Source organism: Rhincodon typus, chromosome 42 (assembly GCF_021869965.1).
Source record: "Rhincodon typus isolate 14 chromosome 42, sRhiTyp1.1, whole genome shotgun sequence".
Classification (NCBI taxonomy): Eukaryota; Metazoa; Chordata; class Chondrichthyes; order Orectolobiformes; family Rhincodontidae; genus Rhincodon; species Rhincodon typus.
The window spans coordinates 5228012-5249212 of NC_063373.1; the positions used below are offsets into that span (position 1 = coordinate 5228012).

The window sequence follows — 21201 nt, forward strand, 5'->3', positions numbered from 1 at the left end:
TAGATAGATAGATAGATAGATAGATAGATAGATAGATAGATAGATAGCCAGACAGATAGATAGATAGATAGCCAGACAGATAGATAGATAGATAGATAGATGGACAGATGGATAGATGGACGGATGGATAGACAGATAGACAGATAGACAGATAGATAGATAGACAGATAGATAGATAGATATGCTTATTTCACACTCACTTTATTTAATTCTTATTAATGAAACATTATGTTAATTTAGTTCACTGCTGTTCGTGTCTTGCAGCTACCTGTTGTCACTCTGAAACATTTCTGATATCTATTTATCAGAGAATTTTCGGTCAAGTCATTTCGCTCCAGTACACCGCTGCCATCGGCTCGATGGAATATGTGCTTTGGTACAGACAGTTCACTAATCATGCTCCCGAGTACCTTGTCTCCACATTCAAGGATGAAAGAATTGAAGGAAGGTTTAAAGTATCTGTCGATGGTGAGAAAAGCTCCACCACGCTCACTGTTAACATCGCCCAGCTCGCAGACACTGTGGTGTATTACAGTGCATTGAGACTCAGTGATACAAAAAAGAGTATGAAGCTGTACAAGAACTTACTCGGTCCGATAACTGAGGAGATGATAATAGTGGACTGCTGAATCGAAAGCAAGGCAAGGAAAACCTATTAAAAATTAACTTAAATACGTAAAATATGTACAATTTATATAATTGAATATATACAATTTATAATTCATTGTAACAGCGAATTTTGTTTTCACAATTTTGTGCGTAATCTGTCCTTACCAGTACAAAATATCTCTGTATTTTGCCGGAGCTGTAATTGTCTGTAAATCTTTGTTCGCAAAGTTATCCTGGAATTTATCCTGTAGCAGGTTCGTGTTCCATGTTCTGAGTCTCTTTTTCATTCGACAACGCAGGGAAAGATGCATTTTGTTGTTAATCGATGCATATTGACTTTGGAAACGAGCAATTGAGAAAGGAGTTTTTTTTTGTTTCATTCCTCTATTGTACTTAGCAGATTCTGATAGTAAAGTATAAATGGAGAGTTTCTCAGTGTCTGACCTATCTTGTTGCTGCTTTTACGATCTGGCTTTGTTGATGTTCAATTTTGATAGATGTAACATTTATGAGGAATCCAAATACAAATACTTGTTGACCGTGACATTTGCAACATGAGTGCTGTCATTCAAAACAGTTCCTTTCTTCATTGCCCTCTCCTTTGCAAAGCCACGAACATTTTATGTAGAGTTCCTGCCCTGAACTATATCATCATATAAAGTGAAATGTGACATAAAGTTATTTTCTGCAGTGCCCAGCTGTCAGCTGGCACACGGCAAAACTGACAGTTCTGTCAATTGTGGTCACAGCAAATCTGCTGCAGCGCCATCCAGTGGAATTCTGACGTTTTGACATTGATTCTTTGTTCTCTCTCAAATGTTGCTAAACGTTTTGATGGGTAATTCTTACACCAAATCATTGAATCCCTCCCGTGTGGAAACAGGCCCTTCGGCCCAACAAGTCTACACCAAATCTTGAAGCATCCCACCCAGACCCATCCCCGTATAACCCATCTAATCTACAGACCCCTGAACACTACGGGCAATTTAGCTTAGCCAATCCACCTAACCTGCACATCTTTGGACTGTGGGAGGAAACCAGAGTCCCTGGAGGAAACCCACGCAGACATGGGGAGAATGTGCAAACTCTGCACAGACAGTCGCCCGAGAATAGAATTGAGCCTGGCTCCCTGGCGTTGTGAGGCAGCAGTGCTAACCACTGAGCCACGGTGCCTCCCTAAATTGGTATTGCAGGGATTATATCATTGACATGACTTACGCCGTCTATTTGTTTTATTTTTGCTATTTCCATTGAATTCTGAGATATCTTGTCTGAGATTCCTGAATTACCCAAGACAATCACAGAACAATGCTCTTTTTAACGAAGTAGATTATCAACAATTCACCCTGGATAATCATTGAATGTTGATGTTGAAAAGAAAACTGACATTTTGTCGTTTCTTTAATCATCAGGACCACATTCAAAATTAAACAATTCCATGATACAAGGTTGATGGATATTTTGTTTCTTGTACTTGTGTCGTGAGACAAAGGCAGCATTTTCATCCACACTCCTTCCAAAGGTGGTATAAGTACACGTCTATCATTTTATGGTCGGGTGTAATTGTCCAAAAAGTAAAATTCTCATAAAATTCCCAGACCATCACACCCCTTTAGGCTGACATTGATACTTCAAGTGGGAGTGACCTAAAGATGTGCATCAGGACCAGAGACAGGGTCGGGCAATTTCGTCCAATGTGATAATAAATGTGAAACATCCGACTATAATTTAAACAGGGGCATCATCTAGCTTCATAGAAACAAACTTATGGACAGATTGTTTAATGCAACCAGAGAGAGGATCAAGTGTGAATTAAACTGATAAAGTCCATTGTCATCTAATGAGTGTCAAAATCAACGCAAGTATAAACGTTGACGTGGTCTGGTGTCTTATTAACATTATTATTAAATTAACATGACGCATGGAATGGAAAGAATGATTTGGTCAAATTTTCAAGAAATGTGGATAGTCAGATTTTTGCAAAAGCAGAAATAGGAGCTAACGCAGCAATACTTGAGACATTATTAATTTTTAAAGACAGAGCGAGTTCATGGAGTACACTGTGGACTGTTTATTGAATTACATAACCAGCCCCGGATTTCTACAAAAATAGTGAGTTGGATGCAGGTACAATTAGCATGTTGAAAAAGGCATTTGGATGCGTTCGTGAATTCAAAAGATTTGGAGGGATCTGGGTCAAATGTAAGTAGGTAGGGCAAAATTAGATTGAGAATATGATCGGCATTGACTGGTTGGTCTGAGGGGGCCGGTTCCATGTTGCATGACTCAATTTTGTGTGAAAGTCAAGACGTATAAGCATGTGGAATTATGTAGAAGAGCTAGAGAACTTGAAGATCCATAGCAATATTTGCACAGTTTGAGGTTAATGTGACCAAGGAGGTATGGACAATTAAAAGCATAATCTGCTCCTTGAAGAATACAATCCGAGGCAAAGACATATGTAGAATGCACACGAGTGTGTGGCAAGGATTATTCAATTTTTTTTAGAAGGTTTGGTTGAAACACCAACACAGACCGAAGCTAAATTGATAATAAAGGAGACAGAGATTTGTGAAACAAGTATTAGGGCCTTACTAACACTGGCACAACCATGCCTTCAAATCAAGGAGGCAGGGAAAGGTTAAATCATAATGGGGACCTGGTACAGCACTGATACAATAAGTGCATGCTGAAATTGTCTTGGTGCCAGTAACGAGTGCAATATCATCAGGGTCAGTTAAATTGCAAGCAAACACAGAATATCCTCGAAAAATCTCGGAGGGTAAAGATTACGTAAAATATTCAGTTCGAGGTGAAAACCCAACACAGGCAGAGAACAGAGAATTCAGTCATTTAAATCAGGGCTCGTCTCAATATTACCGAGGGTCCACATTTCATTCCCAAGTTACATCACATAAATTTTGGAGGAAAGTGTATCCAAAACGCGTGATTTAGTTTTTCAGTATATTCCAGACTAAACTGTGAATCAGCCAGATGGAGACAAGTTATTGAATAAGTGAAATTTGCAGTTATTTTTACACAGACACGAAGAAATCGTTAATCGTGCTTAATCTAGTTCATATTAGGTAGAGGCACGAAAGGTCCCTTTACTCAAAACTAGAGGAGGCCAGAAAATTAGTGCTGAAGGCAAGTTTGAACTGTTGGCCCCCATCTTTACCCATACGTGCTGAGTGGCCAATCCGTGTTGGCCTTTTCCTGAGTTCCCAGCATACATCAAGGCTGTGTACAACTTCAGCACGATACCTTGACTCGAGTATTCTGTTCGTCTTGCAATGAAGACCACATTTTCATCTGCTGATCTAATTGCATCCTTCACCAGACAGCTAGCTTATAGTGACTCATGGACAAGGTGTCCCTGATCCCCTTAACCGCCTGCACTACCCATATTTCACAATTTGAGAAAAATTCTGCTTTCTGTATTTCAAACTAATGTAGATAACGTCGCAATTAATCATATTATGTACCATTTGCCAGGTTCATTTCCATATAGGTAGTCTGCCTCGGTCCCATTCTATCCTCATTATTTTCGAAGTGCCTACTTATCATCTGCTTTATTATATGATTTGACATTTTCCCTGTTGCTGACACTGAACACGTCTTAGTTAAATATATCTTCACCCGCCCTTCTTAAACAATGGTGTCTTTCCAATCCCCAGAAACATTTCTGGAATTTCTCAAGCTTCCAACGATAACCATCAAGGCACTCATCGTCTCTCCAGACACATCGTTCAAGAGTTTGGAACGCATCCCGTCTCGGCCAGAGATCTATCAACCGTTTATGCAAGAAGTATTCTGTTCTCACTTGCCAAAGAATTTGCAAGAGCTGGCCTCCTTCTCGGCATCACCCCATATTGGTACAACATTATTTCAAACTGTTCAGTTGTAAATACAGACGAATGTTAAAATAACACTACCGTGGTACAAAAATCTTTAAATAATCTGACTGCTAAATATATAAAACAATTGGGATAATCGCAGAGAACGTCTGAGACTTTCTTCAAATTCGGCATCAGGCCTCAGCTCAAATTTTGCCATCGGGACTCAGTTTGATTGAGACATCAAAACACGTGGAAGGGGGCTTCAGAATTTGCACACAGCTGTTCACGTATAAATTGTATGTAATTGTGTATCTTCCCAATGTTACATAGAATACGTGAAACCATGAGTTGAAATGTTTGTTCACTGAACTGAAACTCAGGTACATGTTCGAAATTAATTGAACCTCTCGAGACGCAGACGTTGAATAAATGAGAGAAGTTTCAATTGGAACACAGAGCTCAGGTGAGAGCTTTCGAGAAGTCTACCAGTTTGTTGCAAGAGATGCATGGCCCAGCAAATGGCCCGTTCTATGCCATTTATTATCCAATTGTTGCTGTTATTGGTGTCCCTGGTAAGTAACAGGTTCCAAATATTTGTTTTTCAGTGCAACAAAATCTTTCTGTTCAATATCAGAATTTGTGTGATATTCCCAGTTGAAGGGACCTCGGCCCAAGTTCATATATACACATGCAAAATGTTAAGTTATCTTGCAAGACGCAAGATTATATCTAACCTGTGGAGGAGAAAACAGAGTTGACGTTTCGGGTCCGGTGACCCTTCCTCAAAACAGTGTTCTGAGGAAGGGTCACCGGACCCGAACCGTTAACTCTGTTTTCTCCTCCACAGATGCTGCCAGACCTGCTGAGCGTTTCCAGCAACTTTGTTTTTGTTCCTGATTTACAGCATCCGTTGTTCTTTTAGTTTTTATTATATCTAACTGTTACACTGAGAAATTAGAGAACAATTGTTTGTTAGATTATTGATTTTTGAATTGTAATGTGTAGCATTGACTGAACTTTAAGCCGATAAACTGCTCAAGATTAAATTCCATTGTTATGCTGGAAACTGAATCTAATGTTATTGGTGTTATTTGGCATAATCCGCTATCATTTTGTTCGACATTTTTCGGCACAGATTTCATGATAATTTCGAAGGAAATTACTGCAGATCTGTCGTTAATTTAAACATTAAAGTAGTGAACTAGTGAACACTCGAGTTAGTACAGTCATATTTTGAAATTTCTCACAGCCAACTTGCTGGCGATCGTCGTACTATTACGAGGACGGTGCGGACTCTCTCGGTGCACCACCTATTATTTGGTGGGGATAGCAGTGAGCGACTTTCTTGTCATCATCACTGGGTGCATCCTCAATCGAATCGGCGGCATTTATTTCCGGCACAGTGCCCTGTCTACGACAAACGCCTGTGCACTCAGCACTGTGATGATCTATGCCAGCCGAGATGGATCAGTCTGGCTGACAGTGGCCTTCACCATCGACCGATTTGTCGCCATTTGCTGCCAAAGTCTGAAGACCAAGTACTGCACTGAGAAAACGGCCTCATTGTTCATCGGAGTGGTTTGTGTCCTGAGCTGCGTCAAGAACCTGCCTTCCTACTTCGTCTACCAGCCTTTGTACATTGTGGATGGTGTGTCCTGGTTCTGTGAATTCAGAGACGCATACTATAATTCACCTGCATGGAAATCTTATGACTGGCTGAATCACATCTTGACGCCTGTTCTCCCGTTGCTTCTTGTTCTGCTGCTGAATGCTTTGACTGTCAGATGCATCTTGGTGGCCAACAGTGCCCGAAGGAAGCTCCGGAACACAGGGAGACACGGAGATTCAGAGATGGCCAATCGCAAGAGGTCTATTGTACTGCTCTTCACTATCTCGCTGAGCTTCCTCCTCCTATGGGTCACCTATTTCGGGCGCTTCCTCTATGTGCGGGTTACTGGTGAAACCTACTTCAGCGGCTTGGATTTCACTGACCCACAGTTCACTCTCCAAGAGACGACCAACATGCTGCAGATACTCAGTTCCTGCAACAACGTCTTCATTTATGCAGTATCCCAGAAGACGTTCCGAGACGAGCTGAAGAAGGTTCTGTTGTCTCCCTTCACATCTCTCACTCGGTGCAAATAATTTTGTCATGTTGTTTTGCTTTCGTCAGATTGGCTCAGTGTGCAATGCATTCTCTTTCTCTCTCATTCAAATTTTAAAAATATATGTGTGTTTATGCTTTTCCACTCGAGAAATGAACAGTAAAATTTTCAGCCTTGAAATCCGTTGTTGCTAAAACTAACAGAATGTAAAACTACCAGAAGCTGTATATTTCAAGGTGAGACGCTAAACCACAGTCTGTGTTTGTGATCAGTATTTTAGATTTCTAATGGTCTGGGACATTTCATTTGGTATTCAGCTCTTTATGTCCTTCCCTCTCCGCTGCCATTCTTCTGTCAATCCTTTGTTCCGTCGCCCTCATTCATGTCTCGGGACGATTGCATCTATTTATCTGAATCTCTCACGTTTAACTTCACTTTGATACTGTACTGATGAACAGCCCATCATGTCATCAACGATGATCTTGGCTGTTTTCATTTTATGTCTGGATCGTACGATCTGTGCGATAATTCAGTAATGCTCAGATTTAGTTTATATCTTTCACACTATCAGCAGATCCAGATAAAGTCTCACCACCACTCACCCCTCGCCACACACACACACACACACTCACACTCACACACACACACAGACGCGCCCACAGACATGCACACACTCACACACAAACAGACACACACACATACATACACACGCACACGTACACACACGCGAATTACGTGCTCCACCTTCCCTCTACCACAAAAAAATCAATGTTATTGATTAAGGTGATCAATATTAATCAAGTCAAACAGTAAGGATATCTTGCGTGTACTTTAGACAATTAATTACATTTGCCAGTTCCTAACAATCGTTTCTCTCGTCCCTGCGTGAATATTCCTAATGGGGGAAGTGCACCACCTAGTGGGGGATTCGGATAAATGAGGTGCGTCAATTTTCAGTCACTGAAATGTTGAATGATTGCTCTTCATTCTTCAAGGAAAACTATATTATGATGAGGAGAAATTATTCCTCCTCTATTGCAACTTCTGTGGACATCTACATTATTGTTTATTTATTTTGAATATCACTAAATAATTAAAACATATGTTTAATCTATTTAAAAAATATATTAGAAACTGTGTAATCTTTTCTTTGGATTTGAATGTGACCAACAAGTCTGGTGCTTATTGTTCAAACTCAAGTAGAGATTGGAATCATGGAGGTTCCAATACTCGTAGATGTTGAAAATGGGACTGTAAGGTTGACCTCAAGGCGTACCTTTAATTTCTCATGGACAGTCAAGTGGGACAGACAGTTCTGATGAAGAGTCACTGGACTTGATACGTTGATTCTCATTTCTCCTCACAGCTGCTGCCAGACCTGCTGAGTTTCGTAAGCAATTTATGTTTTGTTTCAAATCTACAACTTCCGTAGGTCCTTGTTTTATTATTATGGTATACAGGTAATAAGTGGAAACACAACTGATGATCTTCTGATGGTAAACTGAAAGATTCTGAACAAAAAGTGTACATTGACAAAATCCATTAGTTTTTGTTTGCACAACTCTACGATTTGACGAAGTGCACGATTTTAACCATTTCTATGTTGCATCTGGCGCACAGTAAAGTTTTTTGCAACAACTGAGAGACACAAATAAAAATGGTTACAGCATTCAAGACGCATCCCAGCCGTTTTGTCGATCAAGACTTTTCTAACTGAAGTCAGTTATAACAGTGGCCAATTATGAAGACCATCAGAAAATAAATGCATTTGCACATCTGTAACATCTTTTTTTTTTTCAATTACGATTAAAGTATTGCCTATCTTTAATCAGAGCGTATTACACTGAGCTCCCTAAATTATCTTAACTTAGCTGTAAAAGAATTTTGTCTGCTTCAATCAATATTTCGGGGGAATTGATTGCAGCTAAATGGTACACTAGTCGTGAGGATGTGAACTTGTACGCAGTGAGTTGTTAAGATCTGGGATATACAGCCAAGTTACTGGTAAAGAGGAAAAGAAAGAAAGACTTTCAGAAGGTGCCCGGATAAGTCTGTATGTATTGGAGGATGGAGACACCGGTTCTGTGGAATGAGTAGTGGAAAGGAAATCATTCATCCATAATTATGGGGGAGGCAGTAGTGTACTGGTGTTATCGCTATACTGTTAATCCAGACCCCCCCGTAACGGTCTGGGGACATAGGTTCGAATCCCACCAAGCTCGAATGTAGAGATTAAATTATGTAAATGTCGGGAAGTACGAATCTATTGATAACCCTGAATCTATTGTAGATTGTCGGGGAAACACTGATCTGGTTCACTGATGTCTTTTGGGGAAGAAAACTGCCATCCTTACCTGGTCTGGCCTACATGTGACTCCAAACCCACTACAATGTGGATGACTTTTAACTGTCCTCTGGCCAAGTAGGAATGTGCAATAAATGTTGCCTTGCCAGCAACGCCCTCATCCACTGAACGAATAAAGGAAAAAAGGTTTTGAACCAGTAGGCAGGATATGAAGGTCCAAATGGTACCCTAGTGTGGTTTGCGATAATCGTCTTCCATGTGCATCTGCAAACGAGTGAATTTTGGTGTATAGAGAAAAGCAAGAAAAACTCCATTTCCTCCGGATAGTTTTTATCCATAAATTTCCACACTTTTCAAAGAGAATCTGTCGAAGAGACTGAATTAAATTACACACCAAAGGTCCAGACTTCGAGGTAAAGAGATTTCATTCGTGATATCAGGGAGCGTCAACGCTGACAAAAGGTCAGATCTGAAGACTCCAACAAGCATAAAAAAGAAGCAGAATTTATCCAGTGGTACAAACAAGTTCAAACAAACTGCATTTGTATTGTGTTTGAGCAAGGCAAGGTCATTACTGAGGCAAACAGATAAGAGTGTACAGATGCTGCGAGCTCTACCTTTTTACTATCTATCCTACGTGACTTCTTAGGCTCGGGAAAGGCAGGGTGCAATTACAGCAATATGCACTGTTTCATAATGCAAAAGTTTCTCTACTTCGTGCTCCGAGTCATGCATTATTTTAGCTCATTACTATTCAGCCAAAATTAAACAGTCTCAACATACAATTAATCCACAGAACCATGGAAGTTGAGCAGTGAAAGCAATTATTTTTCCTGATTCTTCAGCTTGTGAATTTTGCCATTCCATCAAATGCCCCTGTTCACAAAAGGCGCACATCACAGGATGTGAGCTAATCCCCTGCATGCTCGCTCGTGCAACAGGTAATGTGTCTTATGCTGCACCGGCAGATTCCATGTTTGATTTCTGCATGTCTCCAGTGCATGTTACAAACTCGGTGCTCATGACGTCTCAAACTGGACGGGTTTTCTTGTCCTCCTTAGACATTTTCCAAGTGAAGAGCTGGTGTGAAATATAGCTGGTAGGATTCCAACATCTGCAAGGTGACTGAGATCGTTGTCTTGCCAATTCAGCCATGACCACTAAACGGATGCTGATAAATTTGGTCTAAAATGATACAGTTATCCCATAAGTAAAAACGGGCAATCCATCAGACGTATCCGCGCCATTATCTGATATTTCTCAAAAAAACCCACACCCTCTCTTCATTCCTAACATATTGGGAAGGAAAGGAAGAAGAGAAACACCACGCTTTGTCGATCCCAAGGGAAAGGGACGGCAGTATCAGCAAATTGTGTTCTGCTTTAATACAGACATACCTGCTGTAGCCATTGACTATGTGCACTTAGATTCTCTGAGCGATTGTTTCATGATAATCTTTATAATTGTTCGGCATTCCAAATACCTTCAATGTACGAAGTTTAAGTTAAGTGGAGAGAATAACCCCAGCAGCGTTGAGCAGGGTACAATTATGCAAAACATTTTCATCACCATCGGGCAACGTACAAAGGGCAGAATACAAAATAAATAAATTGCTGTAGTGTTTGGGACGGAAAATAAGTTGGTACATTCTTGCGACGGGAACGCATGTAATATCATTATTTCCTCGCCATCAGAGTTCAATGCGAGAGAATGGTGTCTCTAATATTCCAGAGTCACAACAGTGTTCTGAAAAAAAATACTAAGAGAAAGATGTTCAAAGGAACAGACGAAGATCGTGCAGCCTTATTTTAAATCTGAAAGAAAAGGACTCATTTTAACCACAACATATTGCGATGAGTTGTCAGTTTTCAGAATCTAATTGTATGCTGTGAGATCGTTCCTTTTGTTGTGCTGAGAATGACTGGAGTGTGAAATAACGCTTTGTATGGAATCCGGGAAAAAGATGGGAATATACACTCGGTTCATTGCTTTCTGCAATTGATGTTGAAGCATGACACTGCGACAATGAGAGATTAATCACGAAAATTGCATTCTACGACGTCTCAGTGGCAACAACACTGGCTGTGTGCAGCACTGGTTGCCACACAATAGGAAACGGTGCAATAAAGATATTTACCAGGATGTTGCGTTGGTCGGAGGGTATCAGCGAGAAGGAGAGCTTGCATAGACCCAGACTACTTTCGCATCAGTGTCAGATGTGAGAGACGACTTGATAAAAGTTTATACAATTATGACAGGCGTGAAAGCGTAGATATGCGGAAACATTTTCCCCGGCAGAAAATGTCAAATACTAAGGGGCATAGGTCTAAAATGAGAGGAGAAAAGTTTAAAGGAGATGTGCGAGTCACTTTACTTTACACCGAGAGTGCTCGGTGCCAAGCATGTGCTAGCAGTGAAGGAGGTAGAAGCAAATATGCTAACAATGTTTAATATGCACTTAGCATGTGCACGAATCGGCAAGGAATAAAGGATGCGGACTATGAGTAGGTAATAGAATTAGTTTATAACGGCAATGCAGTCAGTAGAGACATGTTTGGCCGACGTTCTGTGTTTCTGTGCTGTACTGTTCGATGACCGAATGTCACTTGGGTCATTTTCACTTAAATTATTCAAAAGTAAGTCATGACATTATTGGTGCTGGTGGCACTCAGCTGTCAGACACTGCAGTGTATCACGTACAATGGCGCACTGAGACATAGACTGAGCACTCCTATTAATCATCTGTGAAGCTGCCTATCACAAAATCTCAAGACAGTGCACTTCTCAAAATGTCGCCTCACATGTGTGATCCAGATCAACGGCTTTAACATGGTTTATAATGAAAGTGGCATTCTGACCGTGCAGAATGTATTATCTCCCACGTGCATCCTGTTATCTGCAGAAACAGGTTTCACTGTCTTTGAACACCCAGAGTCAGGAATGTCTCTTTTGTGACACACAATCAAAATAGGAGTCGGTTTCTCTCAAATGTCGCCAGAGGGAAAAGAGGAACCCGCTGGTCTGTGCACTACTTAAATGTCCACATCTGAATTGCTAGCAAAGAATGAACAAATTTGGATCTGTGATGAAAAATGTTCATTTCCGTTCAGCCTAACAGCAAAAGACTCAAGTGACTGAGACTTTCACTGCCGGACCTGACTCATTAATCAGCCGGTATAAAATGCTTTTAATTATTTGTGTGAGTTTTTCAGGTATGAGTTACATCCCACTTCCTTCCTAATATTTTCGAGCAAGTCTGCATTATCCTGGACCTGTGCATCTCTCACTTGTCATTCTGGAACTATAACGTGAGGGAGAGGGGCAAGAACCCACAATGTGCTTGACAATATTCAGTTTGCTCCTTTGTTTCATTATTAGCATCCTGCTCCACGTCGTTGCCTGTCAAACCCAGTTCTCTATATTACTGGAGGATTTTGCTGGATCAAAACCAGTTGCTGAATTTTCGATCGTACCACGTCGCTGTAATTTGGAACATCATGAAAGACACAAAGTAAATAATTTGTTTTATATTCACGAAACTGGTGGCATTAGTTTATTTCAAGAACAGATTTCTAATGATTAAAGTTTTGCGTCCGAATTAGAAGTGTGAATCATCACCGTGAATTCGGGAACCACTTCAGATCCATTCCTATCTCACTGTTTGCCTGACGGAGTATCGTGATCAGTGGCGCCCTCAGAGTTTTTGTACAGGGTCAGCTCAGTTCTGAGTGTCTGTGGGGTTGAGTGCGCAGAAATACACTGCGGAGTCTGATAGTTCTGTTTTCAACACTCTCATCTGGATAGTGCGGTTCACATGATCAAAATCCGAGGAAAGCCGGTCCTTTAGAAAACTCGCTCCCTTCTCACCATATCGGTTTTTCTGCAGTAGAAAATGCATGGAGCTCCTGGAATGTTGACGGTACCAGAACAGGTAAGGGTTGCTGTTTGTTGTAGTGTAATTACAGAACAAAAGGACATCATCCCCCTCATTCACTGCAATTGCAGCCGCTGTTTGAGAGATAGAATCTCCACGACAAAGTCCTGTAAGAGCGGAGAGTTTTAGAAAATTGAATAACACACTTCAACATTCTATCGCTCAGAATCAGCCCGTTAACCTTCATCATTAACATGAGAAATAAATCAGGGAAGTCGAACTACAATCCATTATGAGGAAGTCATTTCCAATTTCATTTCCGAAAACTTAAAGGGAAAGCTGAAAAGTGTTGGTGGATTTAACACTCTCCCCTCGGTTAAATAATCTCTTTGGCCTCAGTCCTGTCTGAATGTCCAGCCTAAGTCTTCCACTGTCATTCACTCAGGTACATTTGCTAATTTCTCCCAAACTCTGCTCATTGTTGGGACATGTTTATATCCAGTTGGTTTTTATTTGGAGAGAATGTATTGCTGCCTCCATTTTGCCCGAACTGCTTGAGTAAATGTAATTCACGGCAAAGAGCTGAAGCATAGAAATAGACAACTTTTCAACCTACCGATTAGAAGAACTGCTACTGTGAGAAGTAAACACAGAGCTCCAGGCGACATGTTTGCAGAGAGATCACGATGAAAGTGAGCAGAACTGGCCGAAGATAAGTTGGGTTTCAGCAAGTATTGGAAACAGGTTGAGTAATTTCCGGATCTCTACTCATTGGTTCATAGTTGGCAAACGCATCCGATGACAGCCAATGAGCTTCAAGATCCTTTGTTCTTCGATTGAAACAAGCAGCTTCAAACTCATCTGAAAACACAGTGTGGAGCTGGAGGAACACGACAGGTCAGGCAGCATCAGAGAAGTTCCATTAACTCCACACTGTTGTGTCTGACTTCAGCATCTGCAGTAATTGCTATTTTCAATCCCCTCCATATCATGGCTGTTGTGAGAAAGGACCAAAGTTCTGAAGAAGGTTTACGGGACCCGTAAAGTTAACTCAGTTTTCTCTTCACAATTGCTGCTGGACCTGCTGAGTTTCTCCAGCTATTCCTGCTTTTGTTTCAGATTTCGAGCATCCGCAGTTCTTTCTTATTTTTGCTTAAGGAACTGTAGCGTTTGGAGACAGGTGGATCTCATTGACTATGAGATCGATGGTTGGGCTTATTAACTTGGGCTAGTCAGGGAGCCCTGGGCAATTGGTATAACCGGGAGGCTCTGAATCTTCTAATTTCAGGGGACTGACTCCAAGCTGGCTGGCCGCAGCCAGTGTAGTCTGCATATGTAAATGAAGGGTCACTTGGTGACGGGATATCGGCCTCTGTGCAGTTATTTCAGGAGCAAAATAAGTTTGTTCATTAACAAACAATGTTTTGGACAGAGATCAAATCGAATGTTGTCCCGTAACAGTTGTTATTTCTGTAAGCAAAACCAGAGAAGGGAGTTAGTTTATCTGTTCAAGTATCAGAACTGTGTTTCCCCACTTAAAAGTTGCTCTCGGACTCTGATGACCCCCTGCAACTGACGCAGAGGACCAGAGAGTCTGAGAGATTGGATACAATAATGAGAAAAATAACCAAATATATAAAGAAAAAAGCAAATTTCTAATGAACGAAGCAGTAGAATCGAATGTTGCTTTTGCTGCATTTACTGGTAAGATCCATTGTTACCATTTTCGATTAAATTTGCTTATTGTCATTGTAAATGTAACTCCAGTATCTGTATCAGATGCACTGCAGTGGTTCAAATCGATGCCTCATTGCCATATTGTCACGGGAAATTAGAGATGGAGGCTCGCGTGGCCAGTCACGCCCATACAAGAATAATGGATCTTTTAAAAAAAACACATTGTGGTCGAGTCTCCTTCATCTGAATGGGAATGGTGAAACAGCAGAGATACACGTCAATGCACAATCCAAATTCTGATTGAAGTGAAGGTACCACTGCCCGGTTTACAGATGACACAAGAACAAATCGGAAGAAAAGTGGTGAGGATGACTCAAAGAGTCTACAAGAAGACAAAGTTATATACTGTTTCAGTGAATGTGAATATAGCGTATACTGGCGGGACCTCTAGGAAGTTTGCGGTGCCAGGAAGTTAACAATTTATGAATGGGGCAATACCAAATGATGAATTTTCTGGAAGCGTTCTTTAGATGAAGACACAGTGACGAAGTGGTTAGCCCTCCTGCCACACAAAAACAGAGATCGAGGTTCGATATCAGCCTCAGGCGACAGTCTTTTGGAGTTTGCACACTCTCCCTTTGCCTGCTTGGATTTCCTGTGGCTGCTTTGGTTCCCTCCCACAGTCGACAGGTTAAGTGGAGATGCAGGGGTACAGGGATTGGTGGAATGTTCTTCAAGGGCTTGGTATGGACTCGATGGGCCCAATGCCCTTCTTCCACACTGTAGGGATTAGATGATTAGATCGTGTTACTATTGATTTTATTTTTATTTATTAATTTGTGGGATTTCGGCGTGGCAGCCAGACAAGCATTTATACCCGCTCCGAGTTTCCCTTGAGAAGGAGGTGGTGATTTGCCTTCTTGGACAGGTGCAGCCCACCTCTTGTGGTTTGACCCGCATTGCACTTAGGGAGGAAATTGTAGGATTTTGACTGAGCAACAATGCAAAAGCAGCAATATATTTCCAAGTCAGGATGGTAAGTGGCTTGGTAGGGAACTTAAATATTGTGGTATTCCCATATATCTGTTGCCCCTTGCTTTTCCAGATTGAAGTCGTTGTGGATTTGGAAGTTGCTGTCTGGTGAATTTCAGCAGTGCATATTGTCGATAGTACACACTGAGCATCGGTGGTGGAGGCAGCAGATGTTTGTGGATGTTGTGCCAATCAAGCAGGCTGCTTTGTCTTGGATGGGGTAAAGATTTTGGAGTGTTGTTGGGCTGCTCTCATTCAGACAAGTGGGGAGTATTCCATCATACTCTTGACCTGTGCATTGTAGATGGTAGGGAGGTTTTGGGGAGTCAGGAGAAATGTTGCTCGCCGCAGGATTCCTCGCGTCTGTCCTGCTCTTGTAGCTATTGTGTTTATGTGGTGAATCCAGATGAGTTTCTGATCAATTAAACCTATAGGATGTTGATAGTGGGGTATTCAGTGAAGTAGCGCCATGTTAAAGGAAAGGCCAACATATTTACTTCATGTTTCCTTCAATTGTGATTTAACTTGATCTTTAAACTCTGTGCATCATGTTCGATTATTTTTCACTTCGTTCCGTTTCTTTCTCAACCTTTTCACACCATTCTATCCTCTGCAGTTATTATTGCTGTCCGTCCTTTCCGTTTCCTCCATCAATGTTCCTGGCTTGCAAAATACGCTTCCTTCACCTCCATCCGCATAGCCAATTATCTTCACGTCTGACCATCTTTAACTTTTGCTGCTCCATACTTTCTGTTATATTTTACTCTAGTTTCGCTTACCTTGGTTTATTGGAGCACACAATTAGTAAACAGATATATCAAAATCAGCCCAGCTGAACTCCCACTCTGTGCAGGTTTTAGTATGGACCCTCCCTGTTTGTGACACTGTGCCGTCATTGGCACAGAGATAGGTGGCAGTGTCATTAAGTCTGGCGTCTTTCACAGTCAAGATACTGAGTTTGTAATCTCCACTGATTGAAGCAGTGATCCGCTCAGGCTGATCAGATTCTCTTTTGGCCATCACCAGATGTTACGGTGGCATATTTGGTTGCTGCCTGGACCAATGCACGCTGTTAAATGTAGTGGCAATGGAGCAATTCATGAACGTAATTCCCAATTTACTAACAACATTCGTTGATAGAAGTTGCATCACTTCGCCTTCTCCAGTCACCTCCGTGGACATCAGAGTGTAAAACAGCAGGAGGACTCTGCAAATTCGGAGCATTATCGGATTGCAGGAACAAATGCAAAAGCAGTTGTCTACAGAGATCTGTTGAGGAGCCGAGGATTAATATTATATCTATAAGAGTAAACAGCTTGAAGAATGCCTCGCTTCACAGCTAACTCAGAACCGCTGTCTCGTTGAAGTTGCAGAAGAAGCTGAGACTTGGCGTTTGTTTTTGTAACAAACCTCTCACACTGGTAGTTTCTCACACTGTCTGCAACGTCATTCTTCCTTCAGCCCTCATCGTCGATATTAATTCAGATGCATACTACCATCTAGTGGCGTGTACAAGTAATTGCGACGTTCAAATTCACAAACAAATTCGAGTTCATCGGATGCTGCTCAATAAAAGCAGATATATCCCGCTTCCCGGTATAACACTGCGAGATTCTGCATTTCAATTTCAATTGAATCATTCAACAACTTGAGAATACTTTCCTGCCGCATTGTACCCAAAGCCTTATTCCACACTGTGATCACTGTCAGTGCAACGAGAGAAATATCCCCACATTTCGTCTTAAAATATCCATTTGTACTTTGAAACGGTGTGCATCATCAAACTGATTCGATGTGAATATTTCTTTCTGTCCAACCAAACTGTGCTGGAAATTTGCAAAGAAAAACACCTTTGATCACAAGGCCACCAGAATATCGTTTGACTGGTGTTAAGAAGGGGACGACTGACGAGATGCTTTCTGTGCTCCCAGTCAGTCTGCGTCACCCTACGCTGCATTTCAAGTGGCTGCGTAGGGTTTGAGACTGTCACATATCTCATTCTGAAATGTCGATGTGCAAAGGAAGTCTGGAGGAAGATGCAGTGGGTTTTTTTTTTAATCGAGGTTTCTTCCGAGCAGCTCCGTGACTCGGGACTCTGTGCTGCATGTTCTTTTCGCCGGGACGCACACCAAGGAAAACTTCAACCGTGCCTGGAAGGCCATCAACTCGGTGAAAGACTCTCTATGGTCTGCCTGAAACTTGTTGGTCTTCCAATGCAAAGAGTTGACCTCGACCAAGTGCTGCAGACTGGCACATTCCAAGGTCTGGGACTGCATGCTGTGGGAAGCACGAAAGCTTGGGGCAGCTGCTGCCAAGGTGCAATGGAGAAAGACCACTGTCGAAGGTCTTCCTGCTGAAGGTAAATGGGGGTCTGTTCAGTTATCAAACACTCCTAGTGCATCAAATATGTGTAAGTATTAATATTGTGCGTGTAAGAGCTGTCTTTGGTTTTTTGGACAGAGTCAAAGTCCAATGTTTTGTTTATGTACTTGGTACGCAACTGCACAGAACTGAAATGGTCTTGTGGCAATGTATATGTACAGAGATCTTTTTCCAAATAAAGTATAATATTGAATTAAAAAAGTGAATATTTATTTCTGTTATGTACAGCATTTCCACAGGAAGAGCTTTATTGACACTTCATTACAGTAAATCATTCAGCTGGGATCTGTCTGAAATCATTCTCTTTCTCTGCCGGTTTCTCTCTCTCTCTCACTCATTCACACACACACACACACACACACACATACACAAACACACACACACACTCTCCCACACACACACTCTCACACACACACACACACGCACACATGCACACACACGCACATATGCACACACACGCACATTTGCGCACACACACACAAATGAGCACACATACACACATGCACACACACACACGCACACACACACACACGCACACACAAACACACACACACAGGCAGAACTTTTTTTATCCTTGTGATTATGTGGGATCATGCAAGATAGGTGCAGAAATGGAGGCATGGATGGTGTGGAACCGAAAGGGAGCAGGAGACGAGGAACAGAATCAGGCTATTTGATCAGGCTATTTGGCCCTTTGAGCCTGTTCGGCCATTTGACCATGGCTAATGTGTTATTCAACACCTTTCTTCTAACTTCTTCCTGTAAGCCTTGATCCCCTTACTAGCCAGGAACCGATCTATCTCTATCTTAAATTCACTCAATGATTTGGCCTCCAAAGCCTTGTGCAGTAATGAGTTCCACAGGTTCACCAAGCTCTGGTAAAGAAATTCCTCCTCATCTCAGTTCTCAAGGGTTGTCCCTTCAGTCTGAGGCTGTGCCGACTGGTCCCAGTCGCTCCTAGTAGTGGAAGCATTTTCTCCACGTCCACACTATTCAGGCCTCTCAGTATTCAGTAAGTTTTGGTCAGATCTCCCTTCCTCCTTCTAAACTCCATTGATCCAGACCCACAGTCCTCAACCACCTCTTACATGACAAGCCCTTCATCAGTGGGATCATTTTTGCAAATCTCCTGTGAACCCCCTCCAAGGCCAACACGTCCTTCCTTAGATATGGAGCTCAAAACTGTTCACAACATTCCAATTGCTGTTTACAAAAGCCTTATAAAGCCAAAGGAATACACTCCTGCTCTTGCAGGCGAGCTGTCTCAAAATGATTGCTAAAATTACATTTGTCTCACTGATTGCATAGAGGCTAATATGCGGAAACAGGCCCTTGGTTCAAACCCATCCATGCCATTCAGACATACCAGTCTGATCTAGTCACACTCATGTACTTGCCAAGATTAACGTTTGTGCTTGTGTGTGTGTGCATTTTGTGTCTGAGTGCTTGCATGTGCGTGTCTTTGTGTTTCTAGCTGTGTGTGCATCTATCTACGTGTGTTTGCAAATGTGCATCTCGGTGTGTCTGTCTGCATGTGCATTTCTGTCTGCATGTGCATTTCTGTCTGCGTGTAGTTACCTTTTTTGTATGTGTATTTCATTGTGGGTTTATGTCTGCGTGCAATGGGAGACATGTGGGTGAAGGCTGAATGAATCAGTGCCAAAGCGTCTCTCCCTGTTGCTCTATTAGGATTAAAATTATATAATGCCATCACCTGCTGGCGGTTCGACGCTGTTGCACACAGGATGGATTTTTGAGAAGGCCTTTCTTACCCCTGAGGGCTCCTCTTGGGAATTTTCTATTGGGCTACTTTGCAGTGGAGCGGAGCTAAAACTAAGGGGCATAGATTAAAACTAAGGAACCACCGTTTAAGGCAGACATGAGAGGAAAGGATTTTGAGGCAGGCAAATTCATGGCACCATGGTTGGCTCTGCTGCAGAGGGAGGGTGAAATAGGCATACAGATGCAAGAGTTATAGGGGATTCAGTTGTAAGGGGAATACATAGATGAGAGTGTGTTGCCTCCCTGATCCTAAGGACCTGGATGTCTTGAAGCAGATCAAGGACAATCTGGAGGGGGAGGGCGAACAGCCAGTGGTCATGATACATGGTCATGGTACGTACCAACGACAAAGGTAAAAAAGAAAGGAACAAGGTCATAAAAAGCAAATATAGAGAACTCGGAGGAAAGTTGAAATGTACTGCCTCAAAGGTCGTTATATCAGGATTACGACCAGTGCCACGAGCTGGCCAGATTAGAAACAGCAGGAGAAATAGGATGAACATGTGGCTGAAAAGATGGTGTGAGGGACGGGGTTTCAAATTTATGGGGCGTTGGGACCATATGTGCGGGAGGTGGGTTACTGATGGGTTACAGCTGGGCATGACCAGGGCTGATTACTGCGAGAGGGGGAGCGGAGACATACTTGGTCGCATCGCAGAGGAATGGGAACCAAAGGAGTAGGGCAGTCGATGCAAAAATTGAGGGAGAAGTAGAAACCAAGGCAAAAGTGAACAAGAAAGGCAGGCAAACACTGCTGAAAAGAGCAGGGGAGGTGGTCTGAAATCCATGTGTTTCGATGCAAGAATAACAGGCAAGGTAGATGAACTTCGAACTTCGGGTAGTGCTTGGAGCCGTGAAATTATTTTGATTACGGAGACTTGGCTGAAAGAGGGACAGAATTCAAAGAATGCCCTATGATTTAGATTTGTTTTGCTGTGAAAGAAAGAGAAATAAAAAGGTTAGGAGAGTTGCATTATTTGGAAAGGAGGATCTCACAGCTGTTGTGAGGGAGGACACATCAGAGGATTCGTGCAGCAAGGCAATATGGGTAGAACTCAGGAATATGCAATGTGAAATCACAATGCTGGGCCTCCCAACTCCAGCAGAAGATAGAGGAGAGAATATGTAGACAGATTTTGGAAAGATGGAAAAACTGCAGGTTATTGTGGTGAGTGATTTTAGCTTCCCCTATGTTGACTGGGACTCACTATGTGTTCGGAGGTTGGACAGGCAGAATTTGTAAGGACCATTCAGCAAGGTTTCTTGACACAGTATAAGAACAGTCCAACAAGAGTAGGATTTATATTGAATCTGGTTTTGGGAAATGAGCCCGGCTAAGCAAGCATTTTGGAAGGACTGATCATCATACTATGAGTTTTAAGACATTAATGGATGAAAGGTAACAGCAATCCTCTTGTGAAGGTCTTAAACTGGGGGAAAGTGAACTATAACAATATTAGGCAGGAACTGGAGAATTTTGATTGGAGGCAGCTGCTTGATGCTAAATCCACATCAAACATTTGGGAGTATTTCAAATGGCAGTTGATAAGAGTTCAGGAGCGGCACGTTCCTGCAAGAATGAAGGATCGGTATGGC

The 21201-nt window shown here is 42.0% G+C and overlaps 1 protein-coding gene across 1 annotated transcript; it reads left to right on the forward strand.

The window, feature by feature from the left end:
- Window positions 1-4264: 4264 nt before the first annotated feature.
- On the forward strand, window positions 4265-6593 carry LOC125487497 (sex peptide receptor-like). Its single transcript, XM_048619090.1, has 2 exons — window positions 4265-4484; window positions 5698-6593. Exons 1-2 carry the CDS (start codon window positions 4265-4267, stop codon window positions 6591-6593), a joined length of 1116 nt encoding a protein of 371 aa, XP_048475047.1.
- Window positions 6594-21201: the final 14608 nt, after the last annotated feature.

Bases quoted from the DNA above. Each gene is read 5' to 3' on its own strand.
- LOC125487497 (XM_048619090.1), top strand. From the start codon at position 4,265: ATGGTGTCTTTCCAATCCCCAGAAACATTTCTGGAATTTCTCAAGCTT. The intron at 4,485-5,697 runs GTACAACATTAT...AATTTCTCACAG, and splicing joins CTCGGCATCACCCCATATTG to CCAACTTGCTGGCGATCGTC.